The sequence below is a fragment of the Strix uralensis genome, chromosome 5, assembly GCF_047716275.1.
Source record: "Strix uralensis isolate ZFMK-TIS-50842 chromosome 5, bStrUra1, whole genome shotgun sequence".
NCBI lineage: Eukaryota > Metazoa > Chordata > Aves > Strigiformes > Strigidae > Strix > Strix uralensis.
The window spans coordinates 11,594,363-11,617,493 of record NC_133976.1 but is presented as its reverse complement, the minus strand read 5'-3'; the positions used below and the strand labels follow the sequence as shown (position 1 = coordinate 11,617,493).

General features: G+C 35.6%; 1 protein-coding gene across 1 annotated transcript in view; it reads right to left on the bottom strand.

Annotated features, from left to right (window-relative positions):
* Nucleotides 1–1,566: 1,566 nt before the first annotated feature.
* The window catches only part of HGF (hepatocyte growth factor), a 60,851-nt gene continuing 39,286 nt past the window's right edge, over nt 1,567–23,131 (bottom strand). Inside the window, exons 8-18 of the mRNA XM_074869865.1 lie at nt 22,726–22,900; nt 20,621–20,748; nt 19,011–19,113; nt 16,913–17,052; nt 14,805–14,843; nt 14,230–14,326; nt 11,438–11,512; nt 10,696–10,842; nt 9,886–9,992; nt 7,881–8,026; nt 1,567–5,700 (exon numbers count right to left, since the gene is read on the bottom strand). Of these exons, the coding sequence (XP_074725966.1) occupies nt 5,530–5,700; nt 7,881–8,026; nt 9,886–9,992; nt 10,696–10,842; nt 11,438–11,512; nt 14,230–14,326; nt 14,805–14,843; nt 16,913–17,052; nt 19,011–19,113; nt 20,621–20,748; nt 22,726–22,900 (1,328 nt within the window). The 3' untranslated portion in view covers nt 1,567–5,529. The remainder of the gene's footprint in view (nt 5,701–7,880; nt 8,027–9,885; nt 9,993–10,695; nt 10,843–11,437; nt 11,513–14,229; nt 14,327–14,804; nt 14,844–16,912; nt 17,053–19,010; nt 19,114–20,620; nt 20,749–22,725; nt 22,901–23,131) is intronic.

The following is a 23,131-nucleotide window of genomic DNA, read 5'->3' as shown; positions in this document are numbered from 1 at the left end:
TGTTCTGAACCAAAGTGAAACAGCTTTAGGAAAGCTAAAGCTATTAAGCTATTCTATTGTAGCTTTTCACACCATATATCCTATGTTATAAAACTGAGACAACATGAAAAAAAATGTATCTGTTCATTTTAGGGCTTACTTTGGTATTAACCTTTTTTATGGTTTGTCTTTTTCTTCCCAGCTGTTTTCTTTCCTATTTATTGCACGTGGTTTTCACTGGAACATAGTTATCCAGAAATCGGTGCTTTTGAAGGCAAAGTAGATGCACAATTGAACTCTACTAAATGGCCTGCTCTGTTTACACGAGGCTTGTTAAATAACAAAGAGCAAAAAGCAAGTACTGAGCATCAATGTGGGTTTTCATCATTTATCATCTGCAGATTATAGTGTTCTTGCAACTACAAAAGATAAAACCATTACAGAATATAATATGAAGGCAATATCCCTTTATAGACCTTTGCTGCGCAAATTGCTGTACAAGCAGTTAATTCTGATGGGTCCCAGGAGGTAGACAGGTCACCTGAACACCCTTAACACTTTAAATGTAAAACTATAGCAAGATATGGTTTTGCCATATGGATTATTTCTAGATTTTTATAACTTTGGAAGCATTCCTGCATGGTTAAAGTTATTGGCAAGCTTCCCATTGATTTCAGGAGTTCCTGATAAAATCCTCTGATTTTATGAATGAATTAGAAAGTCCCCTTTTCGGACTACAAACAGAAAGAAAGTGATGTTTACCATGGAAAATTCAGAATCAGACTTCAAACACTCTGCACATGAGTTTATTTGAAGAATGATTCACTGTTGATATAGCTGGAGTTGTTAGCAAATATATGTTTAAATCATCAAAATTGCAGTGTAACCAGAAATGCTTAGAACTTTGAAATTTCAGCTGGATAATGAAAAAGAATGAACTTACTGTCCCTTCTTTGAACTTACCTAACCAGAATGCTATGATGCTATAGGAGCTTGTCAGTACTCGGCTGTACAAAGGCACTATCTGGTGGGGCTAGTAATGGTGTTGCTTGTTTCCTTTTTTTGCTAGTTATTGCTGCTGTCTGGTTTTGATATTAAGTGCAGCAGTATCACCTAGGTTTGTGCCAGTTATTAGTCTCCTTTGCATCCTCTTTTGTTCCATCAGTAGTACAAAGTGATACAGTGAGGGGAGCCCTTTCTGAAGTGTAAAGTATATTAAAAGAAATACTTAAAATTTCAAGCCTCTCATACTGAAATTGTAAGAAACGACAATCCACTTGGTAAATATTCATGTTTAGGTTAAGCACATCCTTTCCACTGCAAATATACTCACCCCATAATATGCTTAAGCCATTCTCACTGCAGAATTCCATCAGGAAGCTCTTGGGGAGACTCAGCGGGATCACAGCATGGATTTGGCTGTATCTGTCATTTTATGTGCAATTCTGCTATAGGACATATGAAGATCTTCAAAGCACCAGTCATCCTTACTCTGCAAACTAAAATCCCTCACTGAAATTAGAATTGGGAGCCTAGCAATGGGGTTCCAAACCTCTTCTCTAAATAAGAAATATAATGCTAATTAAGTTCTTTTTTATAAAATACTTTATTAAGAATAAGAGTAAACAAGGTTACAAAAATACCAACTTTATTAACTAATGAAGATGCCGTTAATTACAGAAGATTTGTAATACAAGTTATAACCACAGTGTTCCCTTTTCATTAGGCATTCAGCTAGTTGGATTTAATGGGAGCATTATTTTTCCCACTTAAATATGAAAAAATACTCTTGTCATATGCTGAATTCCACAGGCAGCTCCCTGAAGTTAGATCTCATGCAAGGAAACACCATACGTAAATGCCTAAGAGGATGTTTAAAAAGGAACACTGTAAAACTTTAGGGTGAAAAGCCATGTTAGTTCCTGCCAGCAGCCCCAACATTCATAAAACAATAATATACCAGTGCACATGAGGGAGGAAGAAAATAATTGATAAGGAAACAAGACTAAAAAACCAATCCAATAGGTTTCATACAGGTTCCGTGGGGTCAACCAGTTTACAACCAGCTTTCCAGAAGGATGGAAATAAAGCCCCACTTCCTGATGCAGTTGCCATGGAGTTGAGAATCTGTGTGCTTTTCAGTGTACAAGGATGTATGTAGATCAGTGCACAGTCATAGGGAAAAGCACTGAGCAACTTTCAGCCCCATTCTTTTGACAATCACATTCACTGATTTCAAGGGACATTTTGCCTGAGTAGATTTTGACCCTCAGAGATATATTTGGACCCTCGTCTGAAAAGCTCTAACACAAGTGAGTAGCTCTGTCAAGTACATTGGCATTACCTGTAGCAAGGGTTTGCAGAATGCAAACTAGAGAAAGATTTCAGCAGTAGCAGCAAAAATCTAGACCAGTACATTCCCAATAAGAGCTACAGTTTCTCTGAGGGTCATGAGGTTTATGAGAGAAAAGAGATCGGGGAAAAAAGGTTTTTTAAGGGAAAAATGTTTCATTAATGAAAGGAAGAAACATCAGCCAGTTCCAATGCCCATCAGTAATTAAGTCAAACTAACTTCAGTAACACAAAATCTGCTCTTAGGTTTTAATGGCAAAATTTTATATCCAGTTATTACACTTTTCACAGACCAAGGATTATTTACATCAAGGAGAATGAAGATGAAATTCAATGGAGTTTAAGAACATCCTTAGATAAGAATTTAAGTTCTGTACCCTGTAATTCTAACATGAATAAAATCACATCTACAAAGTAATGTCCAGATCTCACTGAAGTTAGTAAGAGGCTTTCCAGCAATTTAGATGGGCACTAGATTAGGTTCCCTTGTTATTACAGAGAGAAAAATATTAGAACAGTGAAAAAATATCTATAGAGTGTCCTTTCTTAAGAGAATCCTGTAGTTATAACAGTTGCCTGGTACGGTACCATTGGTACCAACAAGAAATATTCACAGGAATAAATGAAGTACAAATTCATTACCACATATCATTATTCTTCTCTTCCCTTGCTTTTCAGAGTCTCACATGCCCTCCATACTGAGATAGGGAGAGCAAGAGCACCTGATAAGCAAGTGCATACAAACATGTTAAGTTCTGGAGCATCAACTCTGCACAATTTATTTTACTGAGGCGCTGCCCAGAACAAACAGGTAAAAATCCTTACACGTTGTCTAACAAAAAACAGTATTTTTATCATATATATATATATGTGTGTATATATATATATAAAAATCACAGTCTTCTGCACAGCAGAAGCTTATAACTAAAATATTTTAGGATTTGATTTTTTTAGATAGACATAACAAAATGCCTGCAAATATAATACAGTGAGCACATAACAATTCTTAGAATACAAAGAGTGAACATGGAATTATCTATTTTATCCACATTCTACTTGTGACTGAAAACAAAACTCACTTGGAGTTTTTTAAAAGTCTCTCTTAAAAAGTTAATCCTTTCAATAAGATATGGTCAGTATATACTTAGTAAGAATACACTCTTCACATACATGGCAATAATTAACTGTAAATACAATAGGCTAAATCCTGCCCTCTTTAGGCCTGGTAAGTAAAAGAGCCCAAAAGGAGCATAAAGCCTTCAGAGGCAGACAGAATAGATTGAGACAGACTATCTGCGTAGCATCCACAGCCTCAAACCCGCTGTACAGAGAAGTTGCATCTTGTCCAAAGAGACTATTTACATCAGGAGGAATTTCAGAAGCTCTGCTTGCTGAAAGACTTCTTTCCTTCTTCCTATGTGCCAGTAGAATATGCTGGATGCTTGACACAAATCTCAGCAAGCCAAGCCACTTAAGCATGGGCTGAAACTCATCCCAGCTCACCAGGACATGTGAGCGTATTTGAGTCCCACTGAAGTCAAAGTGCACTGCTGATGAAAATAATTTGGTGAGTCAACATGAGGGCTGCCTCCCAAGACAGCTCCCCTGAAGTGGTTACTTTCTGCCAGGGCAGAATTCAACCCTGCGTCTTCTGAATGAAATGTCCTTTTATCTGTCTACACCATCATGTCAACTTAGAGGCTATGCAGTTAGATATGATATACATACCATACAATTTGCTACTGGAAACATTTACAATTACATAGTCACAAGTGAAGTAACAGTGCAGTTACTTATAAAATTACATGTACAGTAGTAAAACTAACAATTGGATATATGTTATATCAATTTTCCAGAAATTACAAGGTAATTGGTGCCACCTATAACAACATATTTGTATAATAATTCCAACCATACAACTAAATGTCTAAAAGAGAACAAGTGCTTTTCATAGATGCTGATTACTTGTTCCCTTTCCCCGTCAACGTAGAGGAAAATGGTGGTTCCACACACAGACAGGAAACACGAGCTACTGAACTATTGATGATGTTTTCTATATTACATACAAGATCATATCAATCTCTGCAGTAATTTTACTACCCTGAAAGGAATTATACAAATATATAATTTTGTCCAAGTCTAGGTAAGTTTTTATTAAAGATCTTAAGTCTCTGAAAGACTATTAATATATAACTTACTTTTTCCAGTATTAAGACTCTCAGCCAAGTGCCAGATTTAACTATTCCTTTTCCTGCTGTAAATACAGAGTTACTTTCATGAAATAAATAGAATCAACTGAATTTTTAACACTTGTCTGTTGAGAAAGACTGGGGCATATTTGATTGAAATTTCTTTCAATGGACAAAGTCTGCCAATAGCTAATCAGGATTAATTTTTCAAAATGTATGAAATACTCTCTTTAACATTGTAAATTCACAGTTATTTCTGGGACTAACTTTAAACAAATGATCAATAGTTTGTTAACCAGTCCACTTCTATATCTCTTCCCTCATCCAAAAGGTTTTTTGAGATATCTGTTAGGGGACCACATACACACTGAAGGAACCAAGTGCAGAACTGGAGTCTATAAGCACTGTGTCAAAGGAAGAGATACTGACTTCTACGAGAACTCTGCTCATGGCAGGCTTGTCAAAGTCCATCAATAATAAAAAAATGAACTTCTAAAGAGATTAGTTTTAATGAAGTATCAAAATCTTTGACCTCTTATAAGGGGGGAAGAGTAATATGATCATATATGATGTCCTTGACAGATGCATCTATCTCTCACTAGGTCTTTTGTCATATATGAAGAGAAGTATATGGCTCATAGAAAGAATAAGATGTGTTAAATAAAACTATAATTTGTTTCTCCTTCTAAGATAATCTGAAGAGCAGCATAAAAGAGGTCATATGATCTATTTCTTCAAAGCCATTTATCGTCCAGTAATAATATCTTTGCAAAATTGTTTACCCATTCAAGTATCTTCAGGAGATATGTCACCATACTTGCATATACTGTAAGTCACTTCAACATTTATAAAACAACACTGATAGACAAAAACACCAAAACCACCCATAAATATTAAAAGAAGTTCAACAAACTTGACTATCAAGTAGTTAAAAAATTGTTGATCTTTACATTACACATTAATTCCATGCTGTCCAAAATCTTTCTCTGAATGGAAGTTGTTGAGTTTTTCAAGGTTTCCTGTAGGTCATCATAATCTTGTGTATCCACCGTGAGTAATATGAGACCCGAACAAAAATCCCAGGACGATTTCGAATGGCACATCCACGGCCAGGAACAATGACACCAACTACTATCTTCAGCCTGTTTTGGTCACAAACCAAGGGACCACCATAATCTCGCTAGGAAAAAATAAACATAACGTATGTCACTTCTCAAAGTGCTTCAAGACACAGTTCCCACCTGTCTCCTTCTGACTGGTTTCTTTTGGGGATGACTTAGCCCAATGAACAGCCAATAGAGTTTTTCTTGCCATAGGACAAAAACTAGCTTCCAATATCTTTTTCACAACCAGAACTTATGAGAACCAATGCCAATGTTGGCCTTTGAGCTTTGGCTGCTTCCCAGGCAAATGAAATCCTGTGATCCAATTTTATATGTGATTCTAGTGACTTCAGACTACCAGATTTTACTCTCCTCTTTCAGTAACCTGAAAGCATACTTGTTTATGTGCATGTAAACCAGAGGAGCAGAAAGTGTGTTTCCTGATAAACATCTTTGTTATAACAGGCTTTGCATCAAAGACTACTGACAGAGCCAGGTTAACAACCTTCTGTCAGTCAATCATCCTGCAAGACCCTAGGATGAGAATCTGTGTGTACTAATAGGGGAATCCCAGACGTAATAAAAGACAATATTTTGTAGACATAGTTTTGGGACATAACTTGTTAAAATATACTTTTTCATTATTCTGGGTGAATGAGACATCAATGACCAGTATATGTGTTCAGTGAAAATATGGAGTATGGCTGACTCAGATGGGGCTCTTATTTAGCATTAAAATACAACCAGTTTAAATCAGATTGAAACAGTAATTTAGATGATACATTCACATAGATTTGGAACTTGAACATACATACTGCAGTTTTTACCCAGATAAAACATATACTGAACCTAGCAAACTAGCTGCAAAACTAGACAGTAAATGTTCATGTCGGATAGTGAGACATTGTTTCAAAAAATAAAAGCTGACAATTGCCATTGTATTCTCTCCGGATCACCAGAGAAACAACAATACTTGACCTTTATTTGGTTTGGTTTTTTTTTTTTTTTTCTGACTGACTGCAGATTAGTTCCCACATGAACAATGAACTATGTCAGTACCATCAGAGCAGCTCATAAAATACTTTCAGGAGTGGAGTTTCACTTGCCAATCTGATTTTGTTTCTCTGCCTGTTCTCTGCTGAGGAAAGTAGCTTCAAAGGGGAACTCAGGGAGCAGGAAACCATGCAGTGATTAAGACTGATTGCTAATATTAATTCAGTACATTTCTTCTTTCAGGGGAAAACAAAGTGCAAGATCCCCAGCAGACTTCCATGCACATGTTTCATTTACATGCTTTGACATGTCTGAGAGCTCATTTATGGTTAAATATTTGATTTTTAAGAAAATACTTTGCAATAACAAAATGATTCTGTGGAATATCAATAATAAATGGAAGAGACCTCAGCCTGATGAAGACCTCATTTCCCCATGATTTGGTAGTACACTTGGGTAGGGAAAATTTCACTACTTGGTCAAAAACAGTATTATGAAATCATCTATTCTACTCTAGATATTAAATGCGTAATAATGTTCATGACTGCTTGCCTTCTAGACATCATCTAATCAGGCAGATTTTCCACACAAAAAGTTATATCTTTCTGTAAGAAATGATTTACAGCATTTCTCCTCAGATGTCTTTTCTCCATCATCAAAACTAGTCCTCAGCAAAACAACTGTATCAAACTATACTTTCACTGAAGTAGTTCTCCTGTTCTCACTGATATGTTGCTCAGGCTTCGTTAGGGAGAGCAAATGCTCCAGCCTTCTGACTAATACTGAACCTCATTACATATTTGGATCTTTCTCTTTCCTTCATAACTTTATCAACTCAATTGAGCAGTGACTTTTTTGTATTTTGAATGCAAGTCCTCATCTAAGTAGTTAAATTTGCTCCAGCCTTTGCATTCTGCTCAATCAAAATGTACTGCTGTTGCTAGCACACAGCCCACTTTAATCCTTATTATGCAGAACACAAATTTGTCTCTGTCTAGCAAAGTGTTTAGTCATATATTTAACATTCATATAAATCCTTTACTGGTGTGATGGTACGGTGAAAATCAAGCAAAGGTACCTCTTCCTGAACTCTGGCAGAAAATAGGTCACTAGAAATACAAATAATTTTCCAATGCCAAAGATTAAAGTATTGTCTTGTGTACAAGTTTAATGTGGAGAGAATAATTATAAAAAACTCCAGTAAATTATTTCTGGGAAAGAAATAAAAAGGATGATGTCTCCTAATGTGTTAGGAAATATTTACCTCACAAGGCCCAGCACCAATCGTTTCAGCCACAGCACAGATTTCTGACTCATTCACAATTATCTTCCCTTTGAGATATTGGTTGCATTTCTCATTTCCCAAAATAAACAGGTTTGCTACTCGGAGAAGGCCATCATAGTTAATTACTAGGATTGAAAAGAGAATGAAAACTTTATTCTATTTTAGGGGAAAAAAATAATTGAAAATACAGTCTGGACAAACTTACTCATGTAATTTCAGTTATTGTACTTTTTTTCCAGTACTCACATTTTTGTCCATCCTAACTGCTGTCATACATTTGTCTTTTGGATTTCTTATATTTGCTACAAATGAGATTTGCAATAAATTTGTTTGGTACGTATGTCTGTTCAGTTCTCTGAGAATATCTGGAGAAGCTTTTTGTATTAGAAGAAAGGACTATGTAACTGAGTTTACTTAACAGCTCACCTCCAAGTTGCCCTGTCATGTCACAAAAATCAGAAAAAGTGAGCCTGAGAATGTTGTGACTCCCATCAGTGGAGCGAGGATTTTGCTCCCTGCCTTAAACACAAGCTAATGTGTAACAATGCCTGTCATGGCCTAGGGAAGGATATGTGACTTGAAAAATACTGATCAGAGCAGAGTTTTTCTCATTCTGTGCTGGCTCAGCTACACTGAATGACTTTGTGCCTGCAAGGGCAGAGCCATAGCCTTGTGCAATCTCCATTCATCAGTGTGAAGGTCAGGAAGCAGGAGCCCTGTGGAGCTTACCCTTGTTCTACATGTCGAAAGACAAGTCTGCACAAGCTGCGAAGACAAATAAAGAGCCTGGACCTACCCATTCTCTTCACAATCATCAAAGAAAATGCCAAGCTTGCCCTTCATGGACTTATTATCTTGTTTTCTTGGAAAAAATAGATGTAACACTTCTTCCTTACCTGACCAGGATGCAGTGAGGATTATAATAAATAGTGCATAAAATATAGTTCAAAGTCCTTGGATGACAGATGTTTTTACTGTATTACATAACTCATGACATTGCAAATTCCTTATCAGTTCTCTTAAGCTAAGCTTTCCTGTGATGCTGCACTGTGCTTCAGCCTGATTTCCCTGTCCCCCAGACAGCCATTTCTCCCAGAGGATGGCTAACACAGTCATTCCAGGAACATCAAAGGCAGTCATCTGGGAGAGGGCTGGTACACATTACTAGCCACCCACAACGAAATGCGGAGTAAGGGTTACAAGGAAGAGAGCCTCAGAATTACAGTCTAGTTTCTGCTCTGCTTCCAGGACAGCGTGAGTATGTTGCTGATGCTTAGTCAGGGTCTGTGGCAAAAGACATTTGAGCACAGTAATTATCAGAGTAATTATTGTCAACTGGCAGCTATTAACTTTATCATCAACACATAATTAGCCAGATATAGTATTTACCAGACTAAATAAATGTCTGTTATCCCACATATTTGTATTTACTTCACACAAAAACTGTGTTTAATAAACATTAGTAAGGTTGCAAAGTCAAGTACTCAAAAGTTAAATGCCAGACTTAGGGCTGCCTGTGCATCCTCAGTTCACTGTCTTTGTGTATGTTAATGATGTCTTTGATTACATGATTCTGTATTAGTTTTTCCACAGGGCAGCCTGCTTTGGGATACAGAAAGATACTGCTCAAGTAGATGAATTTTTCAAAAAAGCGTTAGAAGTCTGCAAAATAATTCTGCCAGATTTTTTAAACACATAGAACAATATTTTTCTCCAATTCATTCTTTGAAATGTTTGAATCATTTTGTCTGTCACTGAAACAAACAAACAAAAAAAAGATAGACTAGTAGAAAATATTTCATGTTAAATGATCTTAGATAAAATGCTCAGAAATTTATGAAATTAGAAAAAAAATGAAACTGCATTTTATAACAAAAAGTGTTGTACAATCGTGGCATCAGGCAATACCAGCAGCCTCACCTATAATGACAAGAGGAAGTAAGCTGCCAATGTATTCATTTAGTTTTTAAAAATAGTTTCTTACATCCAGTGTATCCCCATCCATAAACACTGCAACTTGTCTTCTCTGGAATGGTACATCCAGAAATGGGCAATCGGATTATTTCTACAAAATTTGTCAATATGGCGGGTCTGAAAAGAGAAAACAAATAATACATATAATGGATTTTACTTAACCTTCTAAAAGGTATCTTAAAAATGTCATTAAATCTATTAAAGATCACAGTAATTAAAAACTGTGCCAATTATTTTCCTTTCTTTTCCATCTTTGAAGAATATGATGGATTTTTCTACCTATTTTTTGTGCTACAGCTGTTAACTGTCGAAAGATTTCTTGACATGCTGTCACCACTTTTATGCTATTTAACTTGGGTTTTCATCTTAAAAGTAAGTAATGATGGCATTTCATTTGAATATATAGTTTTGCTAATATGGAGAAAGTTTGAAAGCTCATATATACACAAGGATCTCAGTTACAATTTGGCGCCTATTCTATAAATTAAAACCATATATATTTTTCAATGTGTGTTGTTTTTTAAAAACATAACAAAACAAAACAAAACAAAACCAACAAAAAACCCTCCAACAAACTTAAACTTGGTTATCAGGGAGAAAATGTAGGCACGATTTTTCAGAAGTAACATTTATTTTCTGAGTAAGGTAGATGGACCTGTATTTCTGCATATATCAAGTAAAATTTCTTACAATTGAAAGTTTACACCATGGAGACATTATCTGCAGTATCAGAGGTAGTAGAGGACTGAATCTGCAAATCTTATTTAGGAAAAATCTTATTCATCAGTTGAAAATCCTGGAATTGGCAATAGCTACTAACCTGCTAAGTTTCAGTAAGACCAAATCTGACCCTGTGGGGCCATATACCAACTGGGAGATATTCAGAACTTGTCTATGCTTCTCCTCTCCCTTTCCTTTGATATTATGGACTCCAAGCCAGGCTTTGTAGTCTTTTAAATCTTTGTACCTAAATGAGGCAAAGGTGGTTAGGATTTTGCTGAGTTTATAATACAATAACTCAAAAAACTCTGCTTAATATGATTATGCTAGAAGATCTTAACAAATACTCTTCACTAGAAATGGGTTTATGCTGCCAACTGCTATTCCAAAATCAACATGCTCAGATGTAAGTTTTTGGTCTGAAGCCACTACATAATTTTATCTTTAACTGACTAAAATCTAATTTTTGTTTCCTAAGTGTATCCAAACATTCAGATCCTTGGACAGTATGAACCTTTGAACTTTTTGAGATTTACCCCAGTTTGTTGTTTTATTCTGTCCAGTTAAGCAGAAGCATGAGATTATTTTTATAAAGAGGCAATTGTCTAACCATTACACTTGGAAAACATATTTGTACTTCTATGAAAAATAGCCAGAACTCTTTTAGATTAACAACAATAATAACAGAAAATACCAAGGTCCCACAGGACTTTTACATCAGAAAAGCAGTGATAAAGCCAAACAGGAGGGAAAACCGCTGCATTTAAATTGAAGAAGTGTTGTGCTGATAAGTTCCTGAAAATAGATGTATTTCAATATTGCAAAACTACAGACTACTGTACCGAGAAGGGAAACACTGCCTTGCTGTTAGAACCCACTCTTCCTTTATCAAAGTACCTCCACAGATATGCTTATTCCTGTGGGGAAAAAAAAAAAAAAAAAAAAAGGAAGAGAAAAAAGAAAAAAAAAAGGTTAAAAAAAAAGTAATAGTATCAGTTTCTACATAGTCAAAAAGTTTAAAGAGTACTTTTGCTCCCCACTTATTTTTGCTGGTGAAAAGTGGCTGACTGACAGCCTGTGAAAACATGTCTCTGTCCCTTTGCTCTGTAGTTTCAATACTTATAGTAACATGACTTTGCAGTGATTTACTCCAATGTATAAGAACACAGAGCAAAGAGAAATTCAGTTACTTTGTTCATTTAGTGGTTTCAAAGCTAAACCTATAATGAGAGACCTATTTTTTTTTTTTAAAAAAAAAAAAAAAAAAAGGCAAGCTAATTCTTTGTAACAGGAACTGGACTGAAACTTTCAAGCAAGTCCCCAAACTGCCACCAGATGTAAACAACATTTAGTCATTATTCATGTAGGTATTATTCAAAGCATTGACCTCAAGGTGGAGAGTTCCTATTTGATTACAAGCCCTATGAGATTTCTGTCCCCACATACTTCAGTTGGAAACAATCTGCAATGTATGACATCCTACATGTGATTATAGAAAACCTGCAGCATAATATATCAAGTAAAATTAAAGCAATTAAGCATGACAGTTCTTTCAAAAATAAAGATGCCTGTGGAATGCAGATTAATTAGTTTCCTTCTTTGAGCTTCCAAAATCACATTTATTTTCTGCAGCTCTTTGGAAAGTGAATCAGAATTGTCAGCAATTTGGAAAAGCTTAAAATCTCACGATTTATAAATTCAAATCACACAAATGTTCAAAGCTTTTCAAAGAATTGCTGGAAAGACCCCAGACTCTATATGAAGTTCAAAGACATCAGAATAACACAGATGCTTGCCTTTTTTTTTTTTTTTTTTTTAATTGTATTTTGGTTGAGGAACAAAATATCTGGTCCAAAAGGCTGGATTCTTTTTAAAATATAGATTGTGCCCAGTTTTATTATAAAAATGTCACAATCAGTAGAAACGTGTTCTTCCATGTTATGTTTGCATCATTAATTATTAAGAGGAATTTACCATATTGCATCATCTGCTTTAGAAGATTGACTAGTATTCATAGGAAGGTTAAACCTATTAAATTTGTAAGACAAATCTAGAGCTGATTCCATGAATACATGAAATTCATCCAAATATACTTAATTATACCTAATAACAGAATCTGAATCGGATATATAAGAAAATCGTCATTGAGTAGTTTAACATTTAGAGGTGGGCCTTGGTTACCAAATACGAATACAAGTTTCTACCTATCACTAAGCCTTTACCATTGAGACATGGTAATTCCATTTTGACGTGTACAGATAGCCTTTTGCAGAAAGTCCCGAAATCGTTAAGGTTTTGTTTCAGACAACATTCTCTTTGCTTCCTTGGTAACAATACAAAATAAAACTACATTTTTGTGCCCACATGTAACACTTAAAAATACATTTTGCTGCTGGAGTTTTCCAGGAATCCCTTTTTCATAAAAGAATCTGAAATCATTTAAGCACTCATCTACTTAATGGAACTTTGTTGCATAGCATAAAATCCAGGTTCAACTACTATTAGTCATTTAAATTTTAGGCACCCAGATGTAATTCACCTTACCTGTCTAAAAGTTCGTCAAACATCAAGGCTGCTTTAAAAACAGTGCAATTATAATCTTTTCCAGAGTGATCCAGCCCACCTATCTTTAATTTAGTCTAGGAATAGAGTGACGTTCCTCCAGAAATATCTTTCTGTAACCATCTGCTAGACTTCCAGAAAGGTCTAGTTCTGATTGGATCTCGTAACATGCAAAGATTACTAAGGATGGGAAGGATCCCCAGAATTTCTCTATCAATGAAGCAATGTAGAAAATAGGCTTTTTATCTTTTCCTTTACTCCAGTTTTTCATTTAAGGCCTATTTTACAACATGGTTTCAAAAGAGATGATGAATCATAAGCTAATAGAATTGAGATTTACTTTAGTCTGTATCAGGAGACAAAAAATACTTTTTTATTTACTTTTTTTTCATGATAGAAGATACAGGACTGATACATATCTCCTGTTATACATTAATGATTCACACTTCCAACTGATGAGTTATGAACCAGAGTAATGAACGTAAGAAACAGTAATTCTGTATTCTGGTTTTTACACAGTAGCAAAGTAAGACCTTCCATAATGTAATACACATTTCCAGCTGTACATGTTAGGGTCTTGTTTTACAGAATGAAAAGGTTTTCTTTATAGTTCCTACTTATTTTTTCAATACAGAATACATTTTAGTTGTGTACAATGATATAAGCAGAAAGTTAAATTTGACAAGGGGATAAATCCTGAATCCAACACTTCACTTCTGTTAAAGTGAAACTATTGATATAAAACTTGGGGTTTTTGTAACAGTCTCTAAAATAGTTTAATGCTGGATGCTAAGCCAATGTTACTAAAAGGTCTGCAGTAGCTAAGCAAAAGAGCAGAACTTTTGAATGCTTTAAAAGCACATGTGTGTAAGTTAGTGATAATGATCGTATAAATATTTCACTGACAGAGTGAATACTGTGGAATCACCTGATGTTCCAGGAATGATGATTTTCTGCTTTTACAGAATTTAACTGTAATCTAGAAGTATTCTTATTATGGACAACATTTTGTACAGTTCCAAAACAAATATCCTAGTAGATGTATTGTCTTTCTAATCAAAGTGATAGTTACCTGTATGTCAAACTAACCACCCATCCTTCGTTAGTTTGTGTTGGGATTCCATTTACAACTCTCAAATGTTTTGTTGAGGCACAAGGAATAACAGTATCTGAAAGCAGGTCCAGAGATCACATTTTACTAAAAACAGCGGTAGGAAACCTGTACAGTTGCACATAAGGACCACAAAAAGGTCAATATTTATTACGGATTAACTTTCCTGCGCTAATGAATTATATTTCTAGAGCATCAAAATTACTTCAGTAAAGATGGGTCAGTCTCTATAAATATTCATAGGGAATATAAAGTGCATATATTTAAACAGGTTTTTCAGAAATTTACATAGTTATAAAGCAAACATTGAAAATCATTGCCATATCTCACTACTGGCAAGACAGGACAGTGAGAATAGATAAAGGGTTATAATAAAGCTATTCTACATTTTCCCCTTGTAAAAGAAATTTTTCCCAAACTGTATGTTTTTTCTGTATCTTTAACTGGTCTTTCTCTTGTTTTCTGATCGGAAAGAAATGGCTAGTCTTAGAGAATAGAATACACGCACTGCACAGTACATCTGCAAACTTACTTACCATCCAAGCTGGTTGTAGTAGGAGTTGTATCACCTTCACCTAGACACATAAGATAACCAAAGTACCAAATTAAAACACATCTAAAAATTGAATACAGTAAAAATAAACAGCAAATGACATATAGTTAATTTTAATAGTTCACAAAGTTTTAAACTTCGATGATTTCTTTAATACTCTGCAAAAGCACAATTTGATACGGATTTAAAACAAGGCAGAATTTCATTCCAATAGAATGAAATAAGGATCAAACATTTTGCAACAGGAGTTTCAAGCATTTTTCTTCTTGGCTGAATCTTGAATACATCAATCTATCATGTTCAATTTACATGTTTCATTCGAACAAGCAAATGCTGAAAAATGAAGGTGAGGCTTTTCTATAAGCTTTAAGGAACTGTAGAAAATCATGTGATTAAATCCAAATAAGATTCAATGAAAATTTCTCATTTCCTTAGAAACCTTTGAAAATTCAACCATCCTTTTATGTTGCTATCAGCAAAAACTTATACTTATCAAAACGTGTTCCCCAAAATCTGATTTGGTTCTTCTATTTAGTCCAAGTCAATATACAGTTACAAGGTTACTTAAACTTGGTTCAAAATTTTTGTCTTCAGTGCAGTCTGCAGAATGACCCAGCATTATGAGCTAGAGGCACAGTTACAGCTACTGAAAGTTTGCACAGGTGCAGTTTAAACAGTCTCGTGCAACTAGATTTCCACCATTAAGCATATATATATATATAAATAAAGGTAAAGAGTTATATATATAGTTAAATTTTCATGTCTATGTATACACATATGCATATGTGTATGCATATATATTTGTGTATGTACATATGTATACATATAAATATATATATAGTGCAGTTTGAAGAGATGAGTTAAAGGCACCAAGTCAGTGCACTTGGGAACTGCCAGCATTTTGTCTGTATTGGTCAAGCTGGTTATCAGTACCTGAGTGAGCTACTAGTAGTTTAATACTAGACCATACAAGTTACACTTGTAAAACAGACATATTCTAGCTCTGGAGTTTGATTCTAGAAATCATAATATTCACCATTGCTGTATACCCTACAAATCTCTTCTGTGAATATTTCCTTAGGATTTCATAGATCCAGATAATGAACTCAGAATGAGTGAAATAAAATTTATATTTCTTCGACTGTTGTTCTTTATCTCTATTGACACAAATAACCTTTTGCACAGTTTGTTTACTCTTCACATAGATGCCAAAATATCACCTGAGACTTCAAATATCACTTCTTAGAGATTCTGCAGTTCAGACTATGAGGAAATGCAGCAGATTGCTGCTAGGAATGAATGTAACATTATCCTTAACCTCTAGAGATCACAGACATACATTCAAAAGCCTAATTCCCCATCTAAATGCTCTCCCAGGACATACAACACAGTGATTTAGAAATAAGAATTGAAGAGAAAAATTTTGAACATAAAAGTGAATTGCACACTTTTCAGAATAAATCTTTATTTTTCCACCTAATGTCAGTTTAGTACTGAATTTTAATTTTGTTTATTTAAGCTATTTAGATTTTAACATGCAACTTTGGAAGAATGATGTTCTTAGTTCTTGCCAGGAGTTAAGTCATCCTGTAAACATCCAGAAGCAGAATCTAATCTATATAGCACATATACACTTCAGCATACATATAGTGAGTTATCCTAACTTTACAAAGTAGTATAGGTCACATAAAAAGACTATGTAGCTTGTAGCACAGAAGATAACTGTCCCCGGGTTTCTTGAGGCCACAGTCAGCATTCTGACCACTAGACAATTCTTTGTCTCTGTCCAGCCCTCATTCAATAGCTAGATCTGCTGGAAAATGTTTGACAATGTGTAATAACTCTTTTATGCTCCTGCTGCATAAATAAGCCTTGAAATCTCCAAGCTGGTCAAGGAAAAGGACCCCTTGTTCATATATTGCATAAACAACTTCTGTCCATTCATTCTCAGTCATGCACAATTGATTCTTTATAGAGTTACACACTTTCTGTTGCCACAAGTGACAATAGAAAGGTATGCATACACATGTGACACCATGGCTTCACTGGGACTGTGCAGTTGACAATGCCTGAGGCATACCAAGTACTCACATCGAGAAATAGGACAGTAATCCCAGGGAACAAGAGGATCATCTGTGTAACACCAGGGACCATGAAAATCATCGTCTGGATTGCGGCAATAGTTTTTCTTCAGTTTACTAACATCTGGTTCTCTGAATATTTGTATATGCCTACAGGGAAAAAAAAATTCAAAGTGCTGAAAAGCTTTATACTATAGCCCAAATTTTCAAAGGTTAAATGTTGCTTTGCTCCACATTGTAATATTAGCTGATTGAGAAGTCTACAGGTCAGGGTTTAGGGCTGGTTAAAATCAAAGGGAAGATGAGACCCAAATATTTGCTGGATCTGGGTCCAAGTTTCCTCTGGTTGGTATTTTAAGCACGGTGTCCACTGGACAGCTGGGAGGTTTCTAGATCTCCTGCTTGAGCTAAAATCCCTGGATACCCTCAGGAGGTATTGTTGCACTGATTCGAAGAGTGTCTGTCTTGCCCTCAGCAAATTTGCAGGCCTCTCTGTCATCACAGGTACCTTCTCCCTGAAGATTAACAGGTAGCACAAGGGAGCACTGAACCTGCAAAGCAAGCTGAATCTTAGACAAAGGAAAGAGAAACACAAGAAAGTTAACAAGACTGAGCAGCAGGCAAGGAGAAGGATGAATGGTTCAGACAGACTGCGGTGATAAGTCATCTAACTTGCAGACCTATACGAGGCATTTTAAAGGTGAAATTTTGGAGTGAAAATCTGAAGCAGAGAAAGCTGTTTATTTCTGACTTGTCAGACAGAAGCATACAGTCTTCCTAAGTTATACCTACACTGCTCCTTTATTTCATAATCAACTGCTTGTAACACACCCATAACCAGAGTAACTGCTGAAGCGAGACAGATAACTCCCCAAAGGAGTTTCCAGATGGAAAATTTGTGGAAGAGAAAAAAGGCTAATCTGTGCTCAAGATTATATGAATGTAATTGCGTCAAGCATCCAGTAGGTTCAAACTGTCTCATTCACAGCTATTTGAAGACTTAGCAGAGCTCTCAGAAGTCATGATCTTAAACCTCTGCCTCTCTTACATGGACAGTAAACTGGAATATGTATGCTGTCTCTCACCCTGTGTGGGGAAAGCCACGTACAGTCTAGTTGGTGGTTCCAGACATTGCCACTGAAGTCTGCCTTTTGCTTACAGCTTTCCCAAAGGTTAATTTACTGATTTACACACCTTCACCTGACTGACCATCAAGTCAGCAGCAGGAATCAGGGACAGTGGAGAATGGCTAATATTGGGCACTATGACTGTGGTGATCATGAGCACTAATTCAGCAAGTACCAAAGGTAGCATAAACATAATCCCATCAGCTTCAGAAACTTAAAGAAAATTAAGGGAAAACTATTTCCATCTGGGCCACTAATTGTGTGATATCTCATACATAGGAAAATTTGTGATGAATCTCTTTGTATGGTACCTGGCAGTCATTGCTCATGTCAGTCCTGACATTTATTAATCTACTGTTCTGAACCAACAGAGACAACACTGAGGATCCTGGCATGACTGAAAAAGTCTTGGAAACACAACTTGTTTTGTACTTATTGCCGATTCATTTTTACTTTAACAAATAAATTAAACTAACTTGCCATTTCCTCTACTTGAATATGAAGCTAAAGTAGTGATAAACAACAGAAATTGCAAGATGCTTTAACAGCAGTGTCATCAGATCGTAGACTCAAGATTCAATTTCAGGCTGCAAGGGACCTTAGGTGGTTTCAGGTCCAACTCCCTGCTTGAAGCAGCATGAGCTATGAGATCAGATGGTGAGATAATGATTTCCCACTTCATTCCTGCTATACTTTCATAGAACAAAACTTTCAAGGACAAATATGGGGTAAATCAGGCCAGTAAACTAACACTAAGAAACATCCCAAAGCCTGCAATTAGTGGTTAGCCGAAACAAAGACATGTTGTGTAATATATTTAAACACCAAAAAAAAAAAAAAAAAAAAAAAAAGAAGATACGAAAAGCTCCAGGGCATAAGGGGCTATTTTAGAACCACTGCAGAAGAAAAAGATATGCCGTCTGGAGGCAGTATTTAACCAGGACTCACTGAATCATCCCTTTCTGTTTCATATGTACACACCTACGTAAGTCTTCAATATTCTTGTCCCATGTGGAGCAAGGTAGCCCAAATCTTGTCTTGGAGAGATTCCCCATGTAACTCTTGCCATTGCCACGATAACAATCTGAATAAAGAACATTGAGACAAAAAGAAGTGGAGGGTGATTGTACAGGTATTGAAAACTCTTCCATCAGTAATCCAAACAATTAATCCAAATAATTAAACCCAGATGTGTTTAAACCACAACACAAGTAGAGCAAACACTATACACTATAAATCAGACAACTGTATAAATCATATCAGAAAGAAAATGGTAGAACGTTTTCAAATTTAGATACTTAATCTGCTTAAGGCCTTCATTCTCAACACAGTACCATTTTAAATTTTGTCTTACTTAGTAAAACTGGGAAAACTTCATTCATAAATAGTCAGTTTATGGTTAATTTAGAAGGGTCACATAGAATATTCTAAAAATTGTCAGGTGCTCTACTATACAAAAGAAAGCAAAAATTCCCACCTGTTCTTCCCTCCTGAAAAAACACGCACTATTAACCTATTTGAATCAACTTACCTTTGTGTAGATTCTAGATACTCGCAAGAGTATATAATTCTAGACTTAAGTTCTACTTTGACAAAATGAAAAAATCAACATGACTTTAATTTTAATGTAATTCAAAAACTTGCCTGTTCACTCCAGCAGAAATCATGTTTAATTCATAAGCCTTTATCACAAGCCTTTCTGAGACTTTTCAAGAGGATTGTTTAAAATGATCACTACTATGAAGACTTTTTGTATAAAGCATTTAATTTCATATTCATCAGTATTTTTACTTCTTGATAATTGATACTTTACAAAAAATACAGAATGAAAGTCAAAGTTTAATCCTTTCTCTAACATAACTATTGCAACTGCAACTCTTTCAGATTTTAAGAGAAAAAATGTCTAAAGTTTAAAGGTGGAGATCTTAATGCAGCCTGATGTAAAGTCATAGGTCTGAGGTCTGAAACTCACTTTATACTATGATTGATATCAGTTCTCAGGATGCAATAATACTCCTTAGAGTAATACCAAGACCCCATGGGAAAAGCAACATTCACCTGAAGACTCAGTGGACTTTACAGGCAGAGGTAACAGCCTGAAGCTAAGAGGCTCTATGGGAAGTCCCATATGTTTTTTTCAGCTCAACTCCTTTTAGACAAGAGAGTATATGGAAAAGTTAAATTTTTTAAAAACTTGCTTTTGGTGGCCTCATATGCAATTATAAAAAAACTGTAAACCAAGGAAATCACCTCAGCTCTGGTAAAAGGTCTTTCAAACTAAGAAAGGTAAAACAGTGGAGCAGATCTCCAGCTAATATAAAATGGCACACAAATTCACATTGTATAAAAATCAGATCTAACAGTAATTTTTTGCTGCATCTTTCCCTGCTGGAATTGAAACATGAACTGAGAAATTAATCTCATTTACACCATGATGAATCCCAAGTATGCAAATAAAGCCAAAACAGAACTACGCAGGTGTAATACAAATGTACTGAGAGAAACTTTTCCAGTTTTCAAGCCTGCTTATCTGCTGTTTGGAACAGTATAGCGTTCACTTAAAATCACGTTATCGCCCTTCCTTCTGTTACCTTGTTCATTTGATACATCACACTTAGGAATCTGGGAGCAATAACCAATACGGATGTTTGGGTCAGTGGTAAAACACCAGGGTGATTCAGATCCATCTGGATTTCGGCAGTAGTTCTCCCTCAAATCCCTATAAAAATAAATATGTTAGCTCACAGCAGGGATAATCTAAAATCACTGATGCATTCTATTGCTTTTTATTATGAATTAGCAATCATATAGGCTCCTTAAGGTCTGTATGTTACTGATCAGTGTCAAGTGCAAGGAGATGAGGAGCCAGTAAGAACACAGTGTCCAAAAAAATATAACAATTGTAATAAGAATATGGTTATGGGAATTCATTTTCAATGGACATATGTTTTGACTGGATATAAGATTTCATTTGAAGATTAACAATATTTTCAAAATAGCTTATTTTTTTCAGGATTCTCCATCAAAATTTGCATGCAAGTTGTCATAGGATACACCTGCAATCCATTACAAGTGCTTTTAAACACAAACATTACCAAAGTGCTTAAAATTCCCTGTACTTTGAATGGTTCTGCTTAGTTTAGAGAAACAGAGTCCTGTAGACTGTCAGCAATTCATTTAAGAAACTGAATCTTGGAATATAAAAAAATGTATGTTGAAATTCTATACAGCTGTTACCTTTAAAGTAAGAGTTAGTCACAAGGGAACATCTTTAAATGTCTATCGCAGCTTGCATGAAATAGCCAAACCTTTTAAATGTAAGTTTTATTTTCCCATCTCCTGAGAGCTGTTGCCATGATCTCCATATTTCACTGTATTTTTCCATCTGCAGCACTTACTGATAATAGACTATGGGAAGAATGGGCCTAATACTGTATTTCTTGCTCATGTGAGTTTTGAACTGTTGTCCCAGCAGTTCTGTTGATTTTAATCAAGCTATTGGCCTGAATAACCACTATGTTCTCAAGCATTGGCTAATAAGCAGTCCTAGTATTGTGAGCCCCTCTACACTGCTAGGAACATTGTTAAAACTGCACAAGTGCACTATTCCTGTAACAGTGTTACTCAGATACAGCGTAAATTGTTTTAAGTGGCAGTTTGTCTGAGAAAAACCTGTAGGATCAGGCTCAAGCACTAACTTCCAGGTAAATTCAAGGTGGTCCTGAGACTGGCAGAGGAGTCTCAGGCTCGGTTCTATTTTCCATTACAATGATGATACGTTTTCAGTAGATGTGTTACAATTCACGGTATTTGATCAATAAACTGAATAATAGTAGTGAAGTGTTTAAGACAACAAACCTGTTATGCTCAAACAAGCTTTTGTTAGGGAGATAATCTGAACTCAGACTGGAATCTTTTCTTTACTTTGAAAGATCCACATTATCAAATTCCAGCACAAGCCCAGATTGATATTTAGCCATCAATAAAGACATTTAGTACAAACTGGGCTTTGGGTCCATCTTGGTCAGCTAGGTTTCCTCTATGCTCAGTGAAAAAAGAACTGAAAGAGTATGACTAAGGTAACTGCCTAAAATAAGTAGATTATTCACATCCTGGGAATTTATGAACTGTACAGAAAGGTTAGATGACTAGTGGTCCTTCAAGTAAAAGCAGTCCTATTCATGCAAGTACGTTTAGTAATGAGACAGAAAAAGGATTAAAAAGATAGAAAATAAGTATTCTCAAATATTATAAATGTCGAGTATTGCCAAGGAGATTACACTTAGGTAACATTTAGGACATATTAAATTAAAGTCAGTAAGCAAACTGCAAACAAGTACTTACCTCCATGAAAGAAAAACAATAGTAATGTACTAGCACTATGGGGATTCAGGTCCCAGTCTGGAAAACTTCCATATATTTGACAATCAATTAAATTGGTGAATACATCCTTGAAGAAAAAGTTTATAAAAACCCCTACAGTTTCACACAAGTTCATCCAGAACTAATATTTTGAGATCTGAAGAACTGATTTTCCCATGTTCAAATGGTTTTCAGCATCAACATGTAGAGTGAATGCATCAGGTCGCAGAGCAGGGACAGGGATCCTAAGGTCCACTTTGGTGGCATGTATTTCTAAACATTTGAAAACTAAGCTCTTTTCCCACTGCAGTAATATCCATATGTCTCTACTCACTTGCACTTGAAGTTCTCAGGAGTGATGTTGTGCTGGTGAGGAAACTGGGAGTCCCACCGCTGGCACTGGATTCCACTCCATATGGTGTTGGCTGTGCCGCGGTAACCCTCACCCTGTCCCTGAATGCATGTTGACGTCTCAGCTGCTGCCTCTGTGCTGTTCATGGCACTTTCATCTGCAGACCCAGAGAAGAAGTGCTGTTTTATTTTCTTAAGACTGACTCTGGCTTAGGATGTCAGGTTTGAACTCTACATTGTAGTTGAAATTGTAGTAATTGGAGTTCTTTGGAGAAATTGCCTATCTAATGTCTTCTACAGAATACTTTTCTCTTCTTCACATTCACAACATCCATGAAATCAAAATAGTTGTTAGATCTTATGCTAGTTTATCCACTTGCAGGTGAAAA